This window comes from Hippocampus comes, unplaced genomic scaffold (genome assembly GCF_001891065.2).
Source record: "Hippocampus comes isolate QL1 unplaced genomic scaffold, H_comes_QL1_v1.1 scaffold124, whole genome shotgun sequence".
NCBI lineage: Eukaryota > Metazoa > Chordata > Actinopteri > Syngnathiformes > Syngnathidae > Hippocampus > Hippocampus comes.
Genome location: NW_017805075.1, coordinates 1827936 through 1849129, shown reverse-complemented (window position 1 = coordinate 1849129; position 21194 = coordinate 1827936). Strand labels below are relative to the sequence as shown.

At 43.9% G+C, this 21194-nt stretch overlaps 1 protein-coding gene across 1 annotated transcript in view; it reads right to left on the bottom strand.

The window, feature by feature from the left end:
• The window catches only part of camta1a (calmodulin binding transcription activator 1a), a 330976-nt gene that overhangs the window by 294964 nt on the left and 14818 nt on the right, over nt 1-21194 (bottom strand). The window contains exon 3 of the mRNA XM_019865117.1: nt 18715-18818. Coding sequence (XP_019720676.1) covers nt 18715-18818 — 104 coding nt within the window. The remainder of the gene's footprint in view (nt 1-18714; nt 18819-21194) is intronic.

Here is a 21194-nt window from a genome sequence, read left to right as displayed (position 1 = left end):
TATTTTTATGAACATTATCAATGCATTTGCACAACGAAATAACGCTGAAATACAGAATAAGAGGCCAGACAAAGAGAAATCTCGATGTGCATTTGCTTAATTACGCAGAGAAATCCTGCGGCTTACTAGGCTTTAAATAGAATAATTCAAATCAAATAAATAGGTAAAGATATCTGAAATTATTTCTATAGGATTGTTTAAACAAAATTAGCATACGTGCGCACTGGTCGGGCCAGCCGTGCTCCTGTTTAGCAGTTAAATAGCAATTAAATTACAGCGCATTCTCTGTTTTATCCAAATTGTTTGTTTTAAAACAAGTATTTCTTAGTTCAGTATCCGCACATTGTTTTAGTATACATTTTTTAAAACATATATTGTGGCAGTCATAAGGAGCACACACGATTGACTGTAAACACGTCTTTATTCCACGACTGCCGACAAGTGGATCTATTCTGTACAAGGACAGAATAGTGTCCGCCATAATATTTATTAAAAGAAAAATAAATAAAAGTCCGCGAGAGAGTAGCCCGACCCGAACCTGTTTTACTTCCGCATTCCTGTCGTTTTGGTCCGCAGCAGAAACTGCACGTGTGACCGTAAGTGGAACTGCTCCGGCGCTGCGCCGGAGCTGTCACGCTCAGCGGCTTTGCACGTGTGACCGCTCCACAAAATTTGCTCCGGTGTAAAATATATCGCAACAAAATATTTCGGTGCAGCGTCGGACCAAATGTGTGCCGTGTGAACAGGGCTTATATCTAGGTGAGGGAAGATAATCACAACCGAATGGATTGATCTACCTGAAGGCAGCATAGCAGATGTGCAGGACAGCTACAAATATCTTCGAATTCCACGGGCAAATCACAATTATAAGAGGCAGCTCAGAGGGGGACCACGACAAAATACCTAAGGAGGGTGAGGCACATCCTGAATAGGCTGCTGAACGGCAAGAATAAGATCCAGGCCATTCACACCTATGCCTTGCCAGCAATCAGATACCGCGCTGGCATAATTGCATAATTCCCTCGGAGAGATGCGAGTCACTAATATCAAGACAAGAAATCTTACAATCCGCGGAGGGTTCCACCTCAAGTCCAGGATCCTGAGGCAGTATAACGGGGTCCATGGACTATTGACAGTCCAGGGCACTGTCAAGGAGGAAACAAGAGGCCTCCAAGAAAACGTCAAGATAATGGTCTCCAGGGATGACTTGCCCAAGAGAAGCCCAGAAAGAAGAAGGAGCCAGATGGACTGTCATGGAACGAAAAGCCCCTGCATGGCATGTACCACCAACAAACTGAAGAAGTGGTTAACATCTAGAAAACGTATGTGGCTGGAAAAAGCTGGATTGAAAGAGGCACTAATCATGGCAGCACAAGAACAGGCCCTAAACACAAGATCCCAGGAGTCGGCTGTGCATAGAATCCCCACAGATGGAGCAGCATATCACAGTAGGGTGTAAAATGCTAACTGGCAAAGCATTTATGGAGAGGCATAACTAGTTTGCAGGAATAGTGTCCCAGAACATCTGTACCAAATATTGATTAGAGGTCCCAGGATCAAGATGGCAGACACCTCCAAACGTAGTTGAGAACAAGGCCAAGATAGTGTTGGACTTCCAAGTCCAGACTGACAAATTGATAATAGCTAACCAGCCTGACCGGTGCTGGATAAACATCAGAAGACAGCAGACGTGATAAATGTAGAAATCCCGAATGATAGAAAAATCTAGAAAAGGGAATACAAAAAGTGACAGAAATACCAAGGACTGAATGAAGAACTAGAGAAAATGTGGAGGGTAAAGGCAACAGTGGTGCCACTCATGATTGGGCCGGTTACCTCCAAGATGGATTGATGGCTTCGGCAGATTCTAGGAACACCATCCGACATTTATTTTATATATACACACGCATGCACGCACACACGCACGCACACACACTTTGTATAGTAATAAATGGAAATGTCAGCACTGTTGTAAATTGTAAAAGACATAAAGGAATTACATAATTAAACAGAATGTCAAGAAATGCCTTTTTATTTTTATTTTGCTTCAACTGAATGGATATGAAGCATTTGGCTTAGCTCTCGGAGCTCATCCACCTCTACGCTACGCACCTGCCTGGTGCCTCAAGTCAGCGTAGCAGATGCTACTGGAGATAGCGTGGACTAAATGGAGACTCGAAGATGATGGAGACTTTTTCATTGCCGCTGCCTCCCTTTGGAATGGCCTCCCGCTAAACGTTAGGCGAGCCTTTGTCCATTTTTACAACTTGTCTCAAAATACTTTTTTTTTTTTTTTAATTCTATGGCTTTTGACTCAGCATGAGACTTGGTATTAATTTAGTGTTTTGTGGTGTTTATAGTTTTTATGTTATTAATTTTGTTGTTTTATTTGTCCTTGTTATTATATGGCTGATTTTTACTCCATGTATAGCACTTTGTATAAAGCAATGGTTGTTTTAAAGTTGAGTTGAATTGAGACTGTGCTGTTCCTTCTGGTGTGCGCACCGTGGCCACCTGGGTTAGGGTAATGGTTTACCCTCACTGCTCCAATACAAACATATACCGTATATACATGAAGATAATAGTCAGTCGTATACTACTGGCAGTAATAGTCCTTCGTCGCAGAATAGATACCTGTTTGGGTTGTTGTATCATCATTGTATCATGTTAGTTAAACGGACTTTGTTCAGGCAAAGACATGCAGGTTTACAAACACAATGACTGGTTCTCTTTGTTTGGCGTTTCTTTTGACAGTAGACTTCAACTGGGGTGTTAAAAAGCTTGAAGTCTCTCCTTTAGAAGAACTGTTGACTATCTGCCAAACTGCTGCTTTTTGCCAATCGAGTTCAGTTGACTGCCACTACACAGATTTTTGCTCACAAGTCAAAGCAAAATATAATAATGATTGGGCGAACAACAGCTTGGATCTCCAAAAACTCCCATTAAAGAATTTTTCATTAATAAGGTTGTTAAAGCCTCTGTGTATGTTTCCAAATTACAGTTCAAAATAGCGCCGCGGATACTCAACGGTGCACTGCTCTCACCTTCTCAGCGCACAGCAAATGTATGCAGTGCATCAAAAAAAAAAATAATAATAATAATTCTACCTGAGCTTTATTGGCATTTTACATTTTGATATTCACCTCACACACAGAAATTAAAAAGTTGATTTGCCACATGTGGTTGACGGAGTGGCAAAGAAAAACCTGTCAAAAAAGACAGAAAATGGTTAAAAGCGTGGGAGCGTTTCAGACCGAAATGTGCACCGTGTTCGGTTTTTGATTGCCTTTTCCTTAATTCAGTGTGGGCTGGGTTTCTCCCCAATCATTGCGCCTGTCTCACCTACACACCTGCCATTCTTCGCCACAACCTCCATACTCGCCTCTGCAGCACAAAGGCCATTCTGATGATCCACCCGTTGCCGTTCGCCAGCTACCTTCCCTGCTGCCCAGCTGTCAAGTCCAGTCCTCCAGTACACCTTGGTTTGGTTTCTCTTACTGCTTTTGGTTCTTGCCTCCTTGACCTGGCCCTCTGCCCTGACAATAAACCAGTACTGAGTTCATTGTGTCTCCCTGTGGGTGTTGTGCTTGCCTTAAGCTAAGCTTAACAGTTACTGTTAGAATCCAGTGTTCCACTGTGTGGCTAGTTCTTACTGAACTTGCCACAGTAGCAGAGTGGAGCAGTCACTGGCTGTGGCTTCAACGCAGGGATACACCGTGGACTGCCAAATGACCCTGTGGTGCCACCGTGCGACACACACGCGGGTCTGATCAGCCTCTGATGGAGCAACCTTGGCAGAGGGTCTCTTGTGAAAATGGCCGAAACACCCGATGACATTGAAGCACACAACTGATGATGTGTTGGGCGAGGTGCACCACATGATTATCGGTGCCAAATCCCATCCCAACCAAGAGGACATTTCCAACTCTTCCATCTATTGTGTTGAACATTTCGGGACTTTAACGGCTCGTCCTATAAAGAAGCCTTTCTGGACAGTTCAAGTTGATTTGGTCTGATTCACGATATATCAATTGGCATGAAATTAATGCTCAATCAAACCTTACAAAAGGGTTCATTTTATCTATATCACCCATTTGTATTCAGTGCTACGTTCTCTTTTGATATATCGGTGGTTGGAGCTTTTTTGTAACACGTGAACATGATTTGACTTATGATCACAGGTTTTGGCTGCCGTGTGCATGTCTGATGTTGCTTATCATGGTCCAAGGAATGCTCAGGGACTTTGTGTCAATGCTCAGATTCATGGAAAATTCAAGGGAACATTGGTCGTGTCACTCGTATATCAAGGCACCGCTTGCGCTGTCATTGGTTTTTTTTTTCACCACCTCATAGAACAAACATGCTCCATGAATTCCTGTGCCCTTCCTGAAATGCTTGGTTTTCCCATGGAAAGTATTTTTCTTTTTTTTGGGGGTAGGATTTTGAACCTTAATCCGTTGTACCAATGTGAGGGCATTGGTCCATTTCTGTTCTGAAGGTTATCTGCAGATTGCTTCCCAGCCACAGCCTTTTTCTTTTCCATGGCTGCATGTGCAAGGCGGCATCATGCACAGGAGGTGTGAAAGGAGGGAAATCTGGCTCCCAATCTGCCGGCCCCACATCCACATCCAGACCACGCAGCTCACTGAATCAGAAGGATGCAGTGTCGGCATGATCATCCGTTCCCAAGAAACTTCATTATGATTGGTGCAGGCTGCTATGAGGTGGCTTCAGGCAAGGGCTGTTTGGTTTTTAAATAAGGGCTTCCCTAATACTGCAACAGCTATTTTTACATTGTTAGACACTTGTTTTTCAGGATGTATGGTGTATATTTACCCATGGGCAGGGGAAAAAAAAGGTTAAAAAAATCTTGCGTATGATTTTGAGTAATTTCTTCATCTGTGGATGATTTGGGCATAACAGAAAGGCATACAGAGTCGAATGATGTGGTGAAGGCTGAAGGCAAGAGCAGTTGAAAGAAGCGATTTCACAGTCGAATCTCCTAACCTCTGGATAATGGATGATTAATTCTAATGAGATTTATACTTTTTTTTTTTAAAACAGCGACCAACATCAGTGCACAAAGCCACTCATGTGAATGCGCTATTGAGCGTGACACTGACCTTTCCGGTACTTGCAGACCTCTGAAGACGCATGCCTGAAAAATAGCCTGAACACTAACGGCGGCCTTTTCGTGTGCAGGACTGATTTGATATAAGCCTGACAGGGGTATTTATAGCGTGGCCCAGAGTCTCGCTCTCCTCCGCTTTCTACACCAGCATCCCATTGTGGCTGCAGACACTATTGGCAGCCCTGCTCACTCACTGGAAAAGCCAACATGTCAGCAGACTGGCAGGGGAGAGCATGTAGTGCTAACCGGTTTAGGGCTCTGCGAGAACGAGCCCAACGTAGTTCATTATGCGCTGACAATGTGCATCCAGCTTCGATGCTTTTCTTTGCACCCAACCAAGACAATCTGCATTGGAAGGTCACTGTTTCTGTCTTCAAAGGCAAGCATTTGCTTGTCATGCTAACAACTGATACCCGATCAGCTTCCACAGACAATCTTGGGAAACATGGACAAAGTGCTCCAGAATGCAAACGGACTTTGTTGGAACCTCTCAATTTCTCTCAATCTCAAACAGCAATTTCACTGATGCTGAGGCTACACTGTCTAATCAATCAATACGTTCCATTAATGTGACTTTATCATGTGGAATGGCTTCATCCTGAAAAACTACCTGCTTAAAAATGACCTTGTTCAAAAATGAAAGCTTTGACGGCTTTGTGGTGTGTCTACTTCTGCAGATTACAGTGATGTAAATAACCATTAATTCCCAACAGAGGGAATTACTGCAGAGTCGAACATGTATTTGAGCATTTGCCTTGATATATGTTCAGTCAATATGCCATCCATTACAGCATGCAGATCGTGTACAAATGAAACACACCATTAAGATGTTGATGAGATCAGATTGCATTTTGTGATGCATTAATCCAAAACAAAACCACAAGAACAAAAATAGACACATCAAACTCCATGCTAAAATATGATCATTTGCAATGTTGGAGAATTGTCTTCCGAAAGTCAAGTTTGGTGGACTAATGCACAGTTTTTATATTGAATCCCCTTTGGAATTCGGCCGTTTGGCAAACAAATAAAAAGGACTGAATTTGTATTCTACCCACTCAAGATCGCTTGCAGAAGTCAAGGGAACATTTCCAGTGTACACCTTAAGAGACTTTGCTCCTCAAAGTCAAGGGCACCATTAAGTCCGGCATATTAACGGTAGCACCAGCAAAGTAGGCAAGCAGATGTTGATGTTAAGTAATAGGTATGAATATATTTTTTTGTTGTCTGGCGACTTTGCTTCTCCGGAGATAACAAGGTTAGCAATAATAAATTGCTTTGATCATGGCACCATTTTTTCTTTATTTTAAAGAAGGTGATTTGTTTCTAGGGAAGGACGGACGGACAAAGGGATGGACGGACGGACGGAAGCTTCAGCGGCAGCCTGAGCGTGATTTCTTTGCTCCTGCTTAGTATTCATTCTATGCATGGTAATCTGCTGTTGCTGTGCTTAAAGTCATCTGCAACATCAATTTCTTATTAATACAGCCTGCAAATATCCTAAAGGTGAGATTTAAGCCTAAAAGTGCCATGTGAAGAGTGGGAACAAAGAGAAAATCCAATTTGAATGCACTGCTCTCCTCTCTTCAAGGAATTCAAAGCTGCATTGTTGTTTAGAAATGTGATGTTTCGAAGGCAGTTCAAATGATCTTTTTCTTTCTGAGGGGCTAACAAATTAATAGCATCCGAGCTTCTAAAACTACACAATGAGGGAATAAAAATCCTAAATACACGACCCAGCATTTAAAAATGTGTGTGTGTGTGTGTGTGTGTGTGCGTGCGTGCGTGCGTGCGTGCGTGGTATTTTTCATCCAATAACTCCAATGCGAGAGTTAAAGTGAGCTGCGGGTGTTCTACCTGGCATGAATAGTTTTAACAAAAACAATGTGTATGCCTTGCTCGTGTAAATGAAAGCAAATGTTATCTAGCAACAACAGCAATTAAAGCTGCTGTGTTGATTCAAGGCCCGGTGAGGCCAGGCCCTGTGGCAATTTCAGAATAAATAACCGGCTAGGAAATAATGCATGTAAAGCTGTAGAAATGAGTGTACGAAGGACTGCCCGAGGCCATATTGTGCCTACCTAAGTGCTCGCCCATCTGAGGCTATCAGGTGAACCGCGGCACTGTGGACATACGCAGAAGCCACACGTTAGCTGTGAGTCTGGAAACCAGAGCTTGTCTTTGCAACACAAAGGCATTACTGACTTGTTGAACGGAAGACAAAGGAAAGAAAGCAAAGTTGTCGTGTGCTATCTGTGCAACGTAGGGTTAAGAAAGTTGTCTCACCCTTGGTGCTTTTTCTTTGTGTGGAACTCATCAATCTAACTCGGGAAGGGCTAACTTTGTCTGGCCGCCGCTGACTAAGTACGGCCTGAACTCAAAAGCTAAATTATTTAGCCGGCAAGTCCAGTTGATAAATGTTGGCGGTGCGGGTCGATACATTACAAGGATGTGTGGACCACCTTCTGCGGGATATATTATGCATTGGAGGAGATAAAGGCCATTGATTGTCTCCACCAAGGTCACAGGAAGGTCTCGTTCTGCAGTGAAAGGGCTCTATCTCTTGTGGCAACAACTTCAGGCCACCGACTTGGCCTGACCACATCAAATAAGGTGAATCAAATTGGTGTGGAGATACGATGAAGAGTCTTGCATTTGCAAAGGATACGGGGTTATAATGGGCAGTGTTGATATGTGGCCATACCTAACGTTTCCATTATTCATGGTGCTGTGGAAAATGCAATGGTGGTGCTAATATAATATTGACCTAACCCCAACACTCCATGAATGGCAATGGAGACACAGCTCAACACACACACACACACACACACACACACACACATACACACACACCCACACACACACACACACACACACACACACACACACACACACGCACACACGCACACACACAAGCCTTGTGGAAAGTCTTACTGAAACGTATCGGTTCCTCTTTTGATCAATCCACATATTATACACGATACTTGGAAACTCAATACGGAAAATGGCTTTGCTAAAGGTCAAATGAGTGAGTGGATACGAAGAAAAGGGAGATGTCAACAAAACAGACTGATATGTGAAGGCTTATCACAAACAAAAAGCTGGAGGCATAAAAGCTTGAAATGTTCTGCCTCTGACCGGAGGATTGAGCAAGGTCTGCCATTACAGGTACACGACCGGACCCTTCGCAGGCAGCTGCTTTGCCAGCCTGAGCGCGGTCGAAGCACTTTTGTAGCATTAAGGCGTGACCAAAGTAAAACAGCGAGTGAAGGAATTAAAGGCTTACCAAAGCCATTTTCATAAAAGATGCGCGTTGCTAACTTTGTAGAAAAGCTCAATTATCTCCCAAGATAACAGCAAACCGACAGGCGAAAAAAAAATGTGATTACATTGCCAGTCTGAACAAAATCATACACATTAATCACTCCTCAGATGGCTGACCGAGAGAACAATTTCTCAATATGAATATGATGATAAAGAAAATGTATTTGTAAGATCTTGTAATCTCTATGAATAAATGTTTGCATTAACACACGATTGGCTACGCATAACATAACCCAAGGGTTCATATGCGTGAGCGTCTCATGGGAGTAACACAGCCCATCATACAGCTGGCCAAAAAGAGATTTCTAAGCAGTTTTGCGGTTTGATACCATCAAAGCACATTCTATCCTTTCTACTTATAGTGTATAAACATGACTTTGAAAAATATCCTGCGGTGGGAGAATAGAAAAGCCACAGTGAGTCCGTGTTGCCTCATCAAGCGAGATTTCAAAAGGCAGCGCGGCATTTCATTGGTGCTTCAAAGTTCTGCTCAAGGACAGGCTGAGTGGAGAGAAGAGGTTATTACAGGATCATTGGCGCCTCCACCTCTTAGGCTGAAGCCCGAGGCAAATTCTCATCTTTCACCAAAACTCACCGCCAAACCGCGTACACACACACTGGATGCTGGTTCCCCCTTCGAGAAGCTCCCTTGTACCACCTATGGATCTCCATAAAGACAAAGTCTGCATTTCTAATCATAAGGCTACGTTCAAAATGCACACAAAAGAACCCCAATTTTGGAGTTTGCACGCAGTCCGCAGCGCATACATCCAATTTATTTCCTCGTCGAGCTTGACGGAAGACTGAACAGAGGCCAAAGTCATGATCAATTCTTTCATTTTTCTGAGTGCCTACCCCGAGTGGAGTGCAGATGAGCTGAAGCCCAGCTGACTTTGGACCACAGACAAGGTACACCATGGACTGGTTGCTAGCGAATCGCAGGGCGCATTCGGACAAGCAGCCATTCACACCCACATTCAAACCAATTGACAGTTCAGAGACTTCACTGAGCCCAAAATGCCTGTTTTCAGAATGTGGGAGGAAGCCGGTGTACGCAGAGAAAAGCCAGGCAAGCAAGCACAGGTAGAAAATGCAAACGTGACACAGGAAGGAGATTCGAACCCTCAGAACTGCGAGGCAAAAGTGGAAGGCAGAAAATGCACTCTCGTGCAGAGTATAGTCAACAGGGGCGCTGAGAGCAATTCAATAAACACGCTACCGTGCTTTCACCGTGTGCTCAGTGTAATTTGTTCTTCACTGAAAACGGCTTTGAGCTCAACTTTTATTGGGTGCACTAAACGTGGGCAAGATTTGCGGCAGCAATGGTACGTTTTAGACATGACCAGGGAAAAGTAGCAGAAAGGCACAAAGAGTCATTCCTGTTTCTTGTCACTTTAAACAACTGTTAGTAGAAAATCCACAGAGAGTGTCCTTGTTCTGCAACTGTGCAGGAGCAAGAAAGATTTAGAAAAACTTGGATCATGGACCTATGGGGGTGGATCATTATGTCCTTGTCGTCTTTATTCTTCAAACTGAGCCAAGTTTATTGATGTATAAACATCTGTCGCAAAAAAAGGACTTCACAGACTGGGACCAAAGGGCTCAAGGACATTTTATCAAAAGAAATGCTGCAATCCTGACAGAACAGGAGACTTGACGGACTAAACTGGAAGATTTGAGCACAAAAAAATAAATGAATTAAAACGTAACAAAATTCCAAGCAGCGATGCAAATGACCGGCGGACACACGCATTCATTTCAAAAATCAAGCGCCTTGATCACACATGCTTCCTCTGCAAAGGCCCTAATGTTCATTTTACTATCGATGACACTTCGCAGAAAACCCTCATATTGTATTTGTTGTTTGCCGTAGAGTTAGATAAATATTTCATTAAGATGCAGCAGTTATAAAAGCGCTGCAAGCTACAAGCACAACAACAAATGTGACGTTAACCGCGTACGTTCTCAGAGTGCGGCCATCCATTGGATACTGGGCTTCCACAAATCTCTTCACCGTGGTGGAACAAAATCAAATACTGAAGATGGGTTGCATGTAAGCAGTCGACACTGTATATCAAGGGCAATTTATGGACCTACTGCTTGCAAAGCAGGTCCCGGCTTTGGCAATGAGAAGGCAATCATTTGAAGGCCAAAAGCAGCAGGGTGATAGAAGCCCTGCTATGCCCAGAGCTGTCCATCAGGTCCAAACAAGTTTGATGGGCTACACAGAGGATCTCCGTCTGCCATTGCTGCTGGGTTCTTATTCTCAAGGACCTTTAGAGATCAGAGAGGAGCACGTGGCAAGTCAGAAAGGGAGAGACAGACAAGAGAAAGTGCCATGGACCGAAAACAGCAGTAAAGGAAGTCAGCACTATGGCCTCCAAAGAACACGTAAAGGGCTTTCCTGGAGAGGAGAAGCCTCCTCAATGCAGACTCAGAAGAAGCATCGTCTGACATCAACTCTCAGCCGACTCCCAGGAGTCTCCAATGAGCCTGGAAAATCTGTGAGGCAGAAGGGAAGGCGCTACCCTCCTTGCTTTCACTCTCTCAACTGAAATGAGAAGATTCAGGATGTTCTTCTGCAAGACAAAAGGGAAGACCTGGCGGAGCAGAACAAATGCCAAGCTGCAAGAAGCGTTTTTATAACGCCCAAAGGTCAAGTCTTGCTGTCATGAACTGAGCTGGGGCTCAGTCCAGCAAAGCGAGCACTCCAATTTCCACAAGGAGTTCAACCCAAATAGAGCTCATCCAGATGGATGCACTCCATCAGGGACATGGAGCGGCTGGCCATGTAGCTACTCCACTTGGTGACTCAACAGAGAGGACAAACGAGCATGTATGCTCTTTAGAAAAACAGGAATGGAACTGATGTCTCTCACATTTGAATTTGGTCAAACAGAGAGATTTGCCTACTTGTACAAATGTCAATGCAGCAGCACTTTCACACCATTGTCACATTCATCAAATACTCATTTTAGGATCAAAGCAGGTTTGTCCCCTTGTCGCTCTCTTCAATCCAGTTGTTGCTACAGTTGGGATGTCAACTTGAGAATATTGATAACAGTGGCCAAGTAAGAAGCGCACAGGCTGAACAACATGGCACTTCTGCTTATCAATATGCCATCTGAAGTAACATGCATGATTCCAAATGGAGTAATATTGCTTCGCAGTGGCTTTTTCGTGAGCTGCAATTTTCTGAGGCTTCCGGCAGGACGTTCACCCACAGTTTTTGTACTCCACCAGGGTACAGGTGACAAGAGCTAAGCTGGCATTCATTTGGTTTGCAATCTCCTTCAGGGTTTGTTTGTTTTTGGGGGTTTTTTTGTCTACACTTGGCATGGTGGTACAGCACGTCACTCCTTTCGATTGTCTGTTGACTGTGATGATTTTGTGCGAAGTGGATGTCGTCCAGGCTGAACTTGACTTTCCATGTTTGCCCAATTTGCATGATTATAGAATTTGAGGAATCCTTATGAGACAAATGTTCTTGTGCATTAATGACATGCACAACACGCTCAGTTATTTTTCTACATATTTGCATGTATGTTTTTCACAGAGAGTTACCATGCCTAATGAGTTGCAATCCACGTTCACAGCTGAGTGGCTGCTGACTGGTGAAGGACGGGAATTGTATTGGAGATTTTATCTACACCTTCTCAGCCACTCACTTTCCTTTTCAGCCTCTCTGCGTGACCTCAGCCCACAACTCTGTGGTCAAATATCGATGTACCATGAATCCAACGAAGACTAATCTGAGGACAAGCTATTCCAAAAAGTATGGCTTCAGAATGTCTTCCCGAAACAGGTGACACAACCGTTATTTGTATCAAACAAGCGTTTGCCTAAACATAATACTGTACATGGAGGCTGCTTTGTTTGAGTTTCCATGTAGTGAAGATAGACATGCTTACCTCATACGCTCAAATAAATTTGGATGTTATTCTTTTCCTTAATTTATCAAATGAGCTCTAACTCTCTTATTAAACACTTGCACGCTGAAAACGCCTCCGCAGGCAATTCACAGGAAAAGGTGGATATCTTCACATTGACTCTCTCCTTGAATAGCTTTACAGCTCACTGAATACGTGAGGGAATAGATTATCAGGGTGAGCATGAGTAAAGACGGGAAACAGGCCGGGTTCACATGTGCATCTGCTACCTTGGAGGTCACGCAATATCCACGGCATGCCTTCAATACGACAGAGCCCTGCCTCGATGAACACACCCACACTTACATGCGGTGCATGCAGGACAGCATCCAGCACACCCACAACCACCTGACAACAACAAATTCAAATTAGCAGTACCATCGCAGATCCGAAAACTTATCAAGCCCACAGCAAGTTACTGAGAAGCCAAACGGCCGATTCCGTCCAATGTTCAACTTTTAAATGCCGCGATGTGATGACGCAAAGACATTGCACAAAACGTATTTGGTCAACTACATTGGAGAGGTTCTGCAGGGAAATCATGCATGATGACTTGACTCCTCCCAAAAACATAAATGATCCCGGGTGACTGCCCTAAAGAAAGAAATCAAAGTAGATGTCAAAGTGCGACTCTGTTCCTGACAAACTGTGCTTTGTGATTGTAGTGACATTTTGCCATAAGGCTCAACAGTGAAGAAATTATATGAATGAAAAACAAACCATACAAAGGTCTGCCAGCAGATGATCCATACAAATCCAGGAATATGATTTACTGAGCTTTTTAGCACTCGTCCCTGAAAGACAGCTTGCAATTTACCACTGCAAAAATAAAGAAAGAAATGAAACATGCCAGTAAAAAAAAAACAAAAAAAACACCTCAACTTCCATTGACATTTCAGCAAATATCAGCAGTTGGTGGGAATCATGTGAATTAATGTGTATGTGGAGCAAGAACTGAACTAAAGATGCCCCCCCCCAAAAAAAACCCAAATAAAAAAATAAACATTGCGAATCAAGCTTACTGTGGTGTTTGATTAGCGCAGCCAAAGCATGGACGTACATCCATGAAACAACACAGATGGCTCATCTTCAGTGTGTGTGTAATGAGTGAAAAGACCCCTCTAAACATGTCACATTAATTCCTGGCCACAAAAAGCATTTCTGCTTTGTTTTAATGAGGTCAGGTTATTGTAAAGGGGCCAAAGTATTGGCTCTGCCATACACCCCACCAAAACCTCATTTGTCTGTGTCCATAAAAGCTGATGCTTTATAAGCCACCCTTTATTGGCCAGGCCAGCGCCGCGCGCACACACACAAGGCGCCATGGTAGTGAACAGGACACACTGAAACACGTGTTGCTCTCATGTCTTTAATTACATTCAAAAGGAAGAATTGTTGTGACAAATCATAAGTGCCGCATCCCAGATAACACTGACAAAGAGCAGGTTCGTCAAAGATAAGGGCTGAATCCCCTCGTCACTGCAGCGCAACTTTGCGATAGGTGCTCGGCTCGGGTTTATCCAACCGTGCCTTGAATTCTATTGGTTGAGGCTTTTGATATCACGTCCGTGGTCCTGCGCGGCCCGCTCCGCTTGGCGCCGCTTTGCATGTCCAGTGGGCACCACACTGTGCCTGTGCTGGCAGCAGCTCCAGGCACCGCTGCTCAGTCATGACAACGTCGTGTATGCATTAAAAGTGGAGCAAGCCAGCGGGTGCGAGAGCAGCCACTCTCTGATCCGCTGCAGTTCGGCACCAGTTCAGAACAGTCGCCAATAAGCTGAGTGGCAGCTTGCAGCGCTCGGACCGTTGTGGCGCTCATTCCGGCCGAAAGTTGTCACACACTCCTCTGAGCAGAAACTCTTGTTTTATGTTGAGAGGGAAGAAATTTCATCTGTGCTGTATGTTACACATACGTACAGCATATTTGACAATAAAGTTGTATTATATTCAATTCAATTCATGTGGCCCTCCTTTGCTTTTTCAGACTGAGTGAGGAGAGGGTGTCGCTGTCACAACTTTAACAAGGTTCTGTTTGCCTCATGCAATCATGTTCAAAGTCCTTAAGGTTGAAACGTTCAAAATCAAGAGCACTTGTCTTGATGCCAGCTGACTTTGGGCAAAAAGCAGCTGACACCCTCACACAGACAAACTCTCACATTCACACATCACTGAGTGGGAATTGAATCAGTGTCCCCCCGACCACATCAGCTCTTAATAATCTCGCTTACATCTGATCAGCTGTTTTATTTCTACGTCATGTCGTTCCCAGACAAAAGTTCAAATTGATTCCTATAATCGTGCACTGTTTGAATCGGATCTTTGTATTGCATATAGCAGGTGGGAACATTGTATTTCTCAGGACATCTCGGGTCCTGCAACCTTCACGGCAGCCTAACCAAACAAAAGGCAGACAGTGTTTGAGCATGAAAGGGATATAAGTCTAAAGCCATCCCCGTGTGAGATGTCCTTCTCACATAAGATTCCCATCTGAGCGGAAATGTCTAGCAAAACAGAGGTCATGGTGTCACAGTGACAACAAGTCACAGGAGCCCCAAGAGGATTTGCCACCTTTTGCCGTACCTGAGCAGCATCGTGGTGCGGTAAACGTCTTTGACTGGCATGTCTATGGCTCATGTTTGTTTTTCCCGTCATGATACATTTTTGTATTTCTTCTGAGTAGACATTGTTTGATCCCTTGAAGGCAGCTGGCAGCGTAACACACACTTGAAGATTCAATCATATAACTGCTCATCCCTCACCTATATTTAGCAAAGTAAACCAAGAAAATATCAATGAAAAAAGGTTTGCTTTATCTAATTTTCAAGTAAATGCTTGAAATGTATTCCGACACACAAATCCATTCATCATCTGAACTGCATTATCCTCGCAAGGGTCACGGGGGGTGCTGGATCCTATCCCAGCCGTCATCGGGCAGTAGGCGGGGGACAGCCTGAACTGGTTGCCTGCCAATCGCAGGGCACAGAGAGACGAGCAACCATTCACACTCACAATCACACCCAGGGACACTTTAGATAGAGTGTTCAGTTAACCTACGGTGCATGTTTTTGGAATGTGGGAAGAAACTGGAGTACGCAGGCACGGGGAGAACATGCAAACTCCAAACAAGAAGGCTGCGGCTCGGAGTCGAACTCTCGACTTCTGTACTGTGAGGCAGACGTGCCAACCACTTGTCTACTGTGCCACTACACACAAATTCACATGGTTGTAACTGTTAGGATAACATTGCAGGAAAAGTCCAATCAATATGAACGCCAGTTCAGCTCATCGCAGCAGTGGGCACTCACTCCCCCTAGGCCCTGACGTTTCCAAAAAGGAAGGTGTGATATCAATCAAATCAAATGTTCATGATGGCCATATGAATCAACCGTGTTCATTCACAACCTCGAGTGGTTCTATCCTGTGGCTTGTTACCAATCAGAATCACTGTAAACGTTTACATTCCCTCTCCAGGGAGGCTTAAGGCACAGACTGAGAGGGTGAAAGTGGAACTAAAGATGAAATGATTTTATGTTACTTAGCAACCTGTTTCAAACATCCAATGATCAAATGGTCCTTTGCAAGCAGGGGTAAAACAGCAGCACCAATCAGAAAGAGACCATGACAGCTGGATTTCCAAAGTGGGCCTCAGCGAGCTTCCCCTCAGGGAAAAACATGCCTCTGCAACTACAACTCTTTTCGTTTCCCATCCAAACAAGCTCCCACAGCTTCGTAAGAGTGATCCCCAACCAATTTGCTGTGTGAGATTATCAAGTACCCAATTTCACTTCAGTGGTCTGAAAATTACGAGTAATACATCTTTGTGCATCTACCGATGCAAGTGACATGTCAGAACAATGAACGCTCTTCAACTTGCTTTGTGTGACATTTTTTGTTTGGTGGTATACTGGGAGACTTTCAAGTAGGTGCCTTGGCTCAGTAGCAGTTAGGAAACACCGACTTAGTCAACAAAGTTGGTTGTCTTACAAACGTACTGTGACAGGAGCATCATTTGGACCAGTCCAATTTAAAAAAAAAAAGAAAAAAAAGAGAAACTTCACTGAGTCCTGGTCATATTTTCTCCATGTTCTGCTTGTCCTCTCTCACCACGCAGACAACTGCAAACGGACTCATTTAGCCCTCAGCTTCAGTCAGCATCAAAAGACTTTTCTTGATTTCTCTGGAGCTGATCAACCTACCCTTCAGTCTTATGACCTTCCCACAGGAGAAGCTCTTTACACTTTGTAGATTGTTCTCCAAGAGCATAGCGAGTTTAACGGCGTATACCGTTTACAGCACATTACTCTTGCATCATGGCCTGTATTAAATTAAAAACACAAAAGCAAACATGCGCCAACACATGACAAGTCAACTTTGGTCTATACAGGATATTCTGATGAGATGGAATTCCAGATGACAATTGGGTATAAGCCAACGGTCAACACTGATGCTTCCATATAAAATCTCAGCCAGGCCAATTATTTCCGCTTGTCATCTTCTCTTTGACATCCTGTTAGATTTTTCTAAATGCTATCTGCTGGGCAATGCTACACTCCTGAAGCAAAATTAAACGGTTTACGTTTCAGCGAACAGGAAGCAATACTGCCGAGCATCGCTTTGTGCCTTTGGGGCAGGCTTCTCTATAAAGTCCAACAGCATTCTTTGCGTATGTTGTTGTTTTTATATATCCCGTGGATGCGTCAGATTCAACATCAACGGATCATCGCTATCCGCAGGGACAGCTTTAGCATAAGACCTCACAACCAGGTGTGAAGCCAGCCATTCACGGAGTAACGAATGCAGTATTGGGAGTGGAGTATACACAATTAGCAGAGCAAATGTCAAGTACAGCAGTACATGACATGTATTGTGTCATGTATTGTAATGTATCATGACACGTATTCCATTGCACGGCTCAACCGCGGCAGAGAATTTGGTGATAAAAAGTAGACTCAATTTTAGATTCGCAAAAAGCAGGTCTAAGTGGTGGCGCAGGTGGTATAAGGCGATTTTGATCGATTTGATCGAGGCGCAGGCAGACAGATTAGGAGCTCCGCGGACATGTGTGGTGGATGTCATCGTATTTCATTCAGAAATATGGCAACAGAATAGGAAAATCCCTCGGAATTATTGTAGAAATCAATTCCTTGAATGAGTTTCATTCATTATAATCTTAAAACTATTTTAATAGCTGCCCCCCCATGGGTGGTGGGTTTACTTGCAGTTTACCTGCAAGCGCACGTCATGCAGGCCAGTGTAATGACCAGTGCGTCCGCAAGGTCAAACACTGCGTGCACCTCGACCGGCCTGATTTTGAAGGGAATGAGGTGGGGCCGCTTCGAGTGGACGGGAGTCGGCTGCATTCCATCCCACAACGGCGCACAACGGTACAAATGCCCTCTTCCAACTGAAAAGCCCAGCCATGCGCACGGTTAGACTGCACTTTGTGCAAAATTTTCACTGAGCACAAAACGAGCGCCTATTCACTCGTATAAGACACCACCGGTGGGATGTTTTTTTCACCTCACTTTTTCTACATCCTTATCAGCTCCATGGAAGATTGTGCCACCAGAAACACAGTGGCTTGGCTTTGTTGAAAACAAACGTGCCTTTTAACACATGAGCAGACATGCTAACAACTGTAGCCAACAGCATTTAGCCCTGTCACGGGCTTACAATTACAGTTTGCGATCAATTTCAAAGCCGTGTTAATTAATCTAGACTGCAGCACAATACAGGTCAGAGAGGGCAAACATGGAACAGCATCAACCAATTAGAAACACAAAGCTTTTGCACTTTTTTTCAGAACTGGTCTGAGGAGCGAGGAGAAAACATAGGACAGATGGACTCTTGATGTGATGCATAAAATTACAAAGTATTGATCATCATTGACGAAACCTACTGCTTTTCAGTTGTCACTTCTGAGGAAAACATAAATGTATATGTTACAAATTACACCGTACAGATCTGATTTCAGTCTCGCTTAGAAATAGGGACATCAGGAGCCTGAGCACTTATTTTTCCATTCATCTTCTTATTCAGTCAATTCTGCTTCAACTTCCATTTTGCATATGACAACGTTTATATTAAATTCATCAAAAACCCAACACTGTGTCATCACATTATACTGTAACTCAAGCAATGTGCAGTTTTACTGTCTTGTCGTGTTTTGAGATGATCCTAGTATTTGGTCTGTAAGATATTAGAACTTAGGGATAGCATACAGAGCAGCATTCGTAAAAAAAAAAAAAAAAAAACAGCACAGACATGTTCGTGTCATTTCCAAATATTAAATGCAGCGAAACAGTACGTGGATTGTCCTCTTTTACCCACCTCATTGGTGTTCCAGCGGTGTCTCTCCTTGGGCAGGGAGGTGCATTTGGGTAGACACTCAAGCAGCTTCTTGGGCAGGTATATTTTCAAATGTCCATGATCATCTACAACAAAAGAAGGACATCACAGCAGCATTATAGCGCCGGCCTCGTATTGCAAAGTGCAGGCAAATGAAGACAGGAATTGAATGGAGCATAGATGTGATTTACCGCTTATTTTAATAATAGATTACACAATCTATCAAGGGAGCTGACCCAACATTTTTCACCGTCAACTTGTGAAGACTGTGTCTACTCATGATTTGGACATTTGAGATCATCGACACCCTTGAGCGATTGTGTAGCCTTTTGGGGATTGAATGCAGGAATGTGCTGCTGCATGTTACGTGCCGCTTCATACTATTCCGAAAACAATCACCACAATGGCCAGGCCTAGGGCTTGTAACATCATCCAAGCTTAGCTACAATGTGAACTTGCCAAATCATTTTACAAGCATTACAAAGCTTATGCATCCCCACATGCATGGGTGCACGTCAATGTTTTATTCATTACGCCGCTCTCTCGCTGCTCACACGTGCACACATTGCAGCACTCGAGGGGAAAGCAGACTACATTGTGCACGGCCCTCCTCGGGAAGGTGACGAGATGAATCACATTTGTGAGCCAAATGCAAAATAGTGATTGTCAATGATGGCATGATAACAGCTGCTGTGGTTCTTGTCTCCCTGGCTTAATGAGGCATGCGCGTCAGCCACAAACAGCAGCAGCTGCCACTTTTAGCTTGTTTTGGACTGTACTGGATGCACACTTGGAGATGCCGCAATTCTATATGCAGAATTGAACCTAACAAGTCAATTACAAGTCCCTGGAAAGTAAAATCATGGATTTATTTTTTAACTACAACATATATGTTTGCGCAAAACACGTGACAGCCAGGTGTGGTCGCTTTGGAGTGCCTTGTTGCAGCATGGAAAAGCCCCACTGACGTGGCTACTTGACTGACAGTTTTGCTTTGAATCAAAAGTTTGTGACTTTTGAGAGCAACAAGCGAAGCAGTAACTGAACTACGGAGCTTTCTGAGTACAACATCGAAAAGCCTCCCATGTGACATTGTGTCAATATTGATTACTTTTTTAAATCACTAAACACTACCAAATAAACTAAAGTAATTGGTTAATATACAGTCATCGGTTTTGCAATACACTTGAATCCAGAATGAAATCGTATCCACTTATTTAATTAATCGATCGAATAATTGATGAATAACGGATTGTTAAAAACGTTGGCTCGGGCCATCCTTAATTGCAGGGATCCAAACAAACAAGCCGATAAGACAGGAGATTCAGAGCAAACAGAATGTGAACAGAGACAGAAAACAGCTGACTACGTGTTATTCGGGTGGCTGATTTGAGAAGTACTCAGTAATATAAGAGAGAAAAGTTCAAGTCAAACAAAACACCACTTTTAAGCCAAAAGAAATCATCCGCTGCTGCTCTTGACGATGGGGACATAAGAGGAGCATATGTGGCTCGATGCACATCTCAGTGCTGTTGGCCAAACTGCTCCATATGGACAATTTGCTGCAAACGGGTCCGTCGAGATTGAGCGGGAGCGCCTAACATGGAAAACCATTGCTTCTCCTTGAGGAATTTGGTTATGGGTAAAAATCAGACATAACATCTGCTGGGTGGCTGGCGGGTGGACCGCCCGAAAAGATGCGAATGAGCGAGTCCAGATCAAGAAGCAGCAAAGGTATGGGCAAAGAGCTTTCAGACCAAAAATGTTGCAGTGCTGCATCAGTGTAGGGTGGAGAAGGCCGTGCTTTATTCAACCAATTCACATGTATACCGGTGACGGTCTTGGCGACCGCTCGGTGCAGTGCGCAGAGAGAATTCGTTTGACAGAGCAGTGGCGGCACACATGATCGGGGATTCAGTGCTGCCTTCGGGCAAAATAGCAGCAGCATGGCGAGACGGAGCTGCACTGGAATACATTGCAACCAGCACAGTTGAGATACACATCAGACAGGAGGCCAAAATCCCCACAAATCAAATATCCCAGCAGTGAGAGTCGTCACGAAAATGCATGTTAAGGTCAGAGCAGGGAAAGAAAAAGACGGTTCGTTTGCATAGAACGCATGCCCTGTTGAGTCCTGTAATGTCTTTGATTCATGCCATTTTTGTCCTTGTATTTGAATGTCTCCCTGTTCGTCATTTGACATAGTGCAGGGGTCCCCAACCGCCGCTCCGCGGACCGGTACCGGTCCGCCGGGCATTTGGTACCGGGCCGCACAGAAAGAACTTGCCTTAATTCCGTTTTATTTATTTCGGAATACGAAAGATGTTTTATTTTGAAAAACTACCGGATTCTCCGTTACATCCGTCGGTGTGACGCTTGACACACTTCAAGCCGCGCTTCTCCTTCACGTGACCGATTACTTCAAAACAAAACGCGGGAGCTCGCAAAATGAGTAAAAAAAA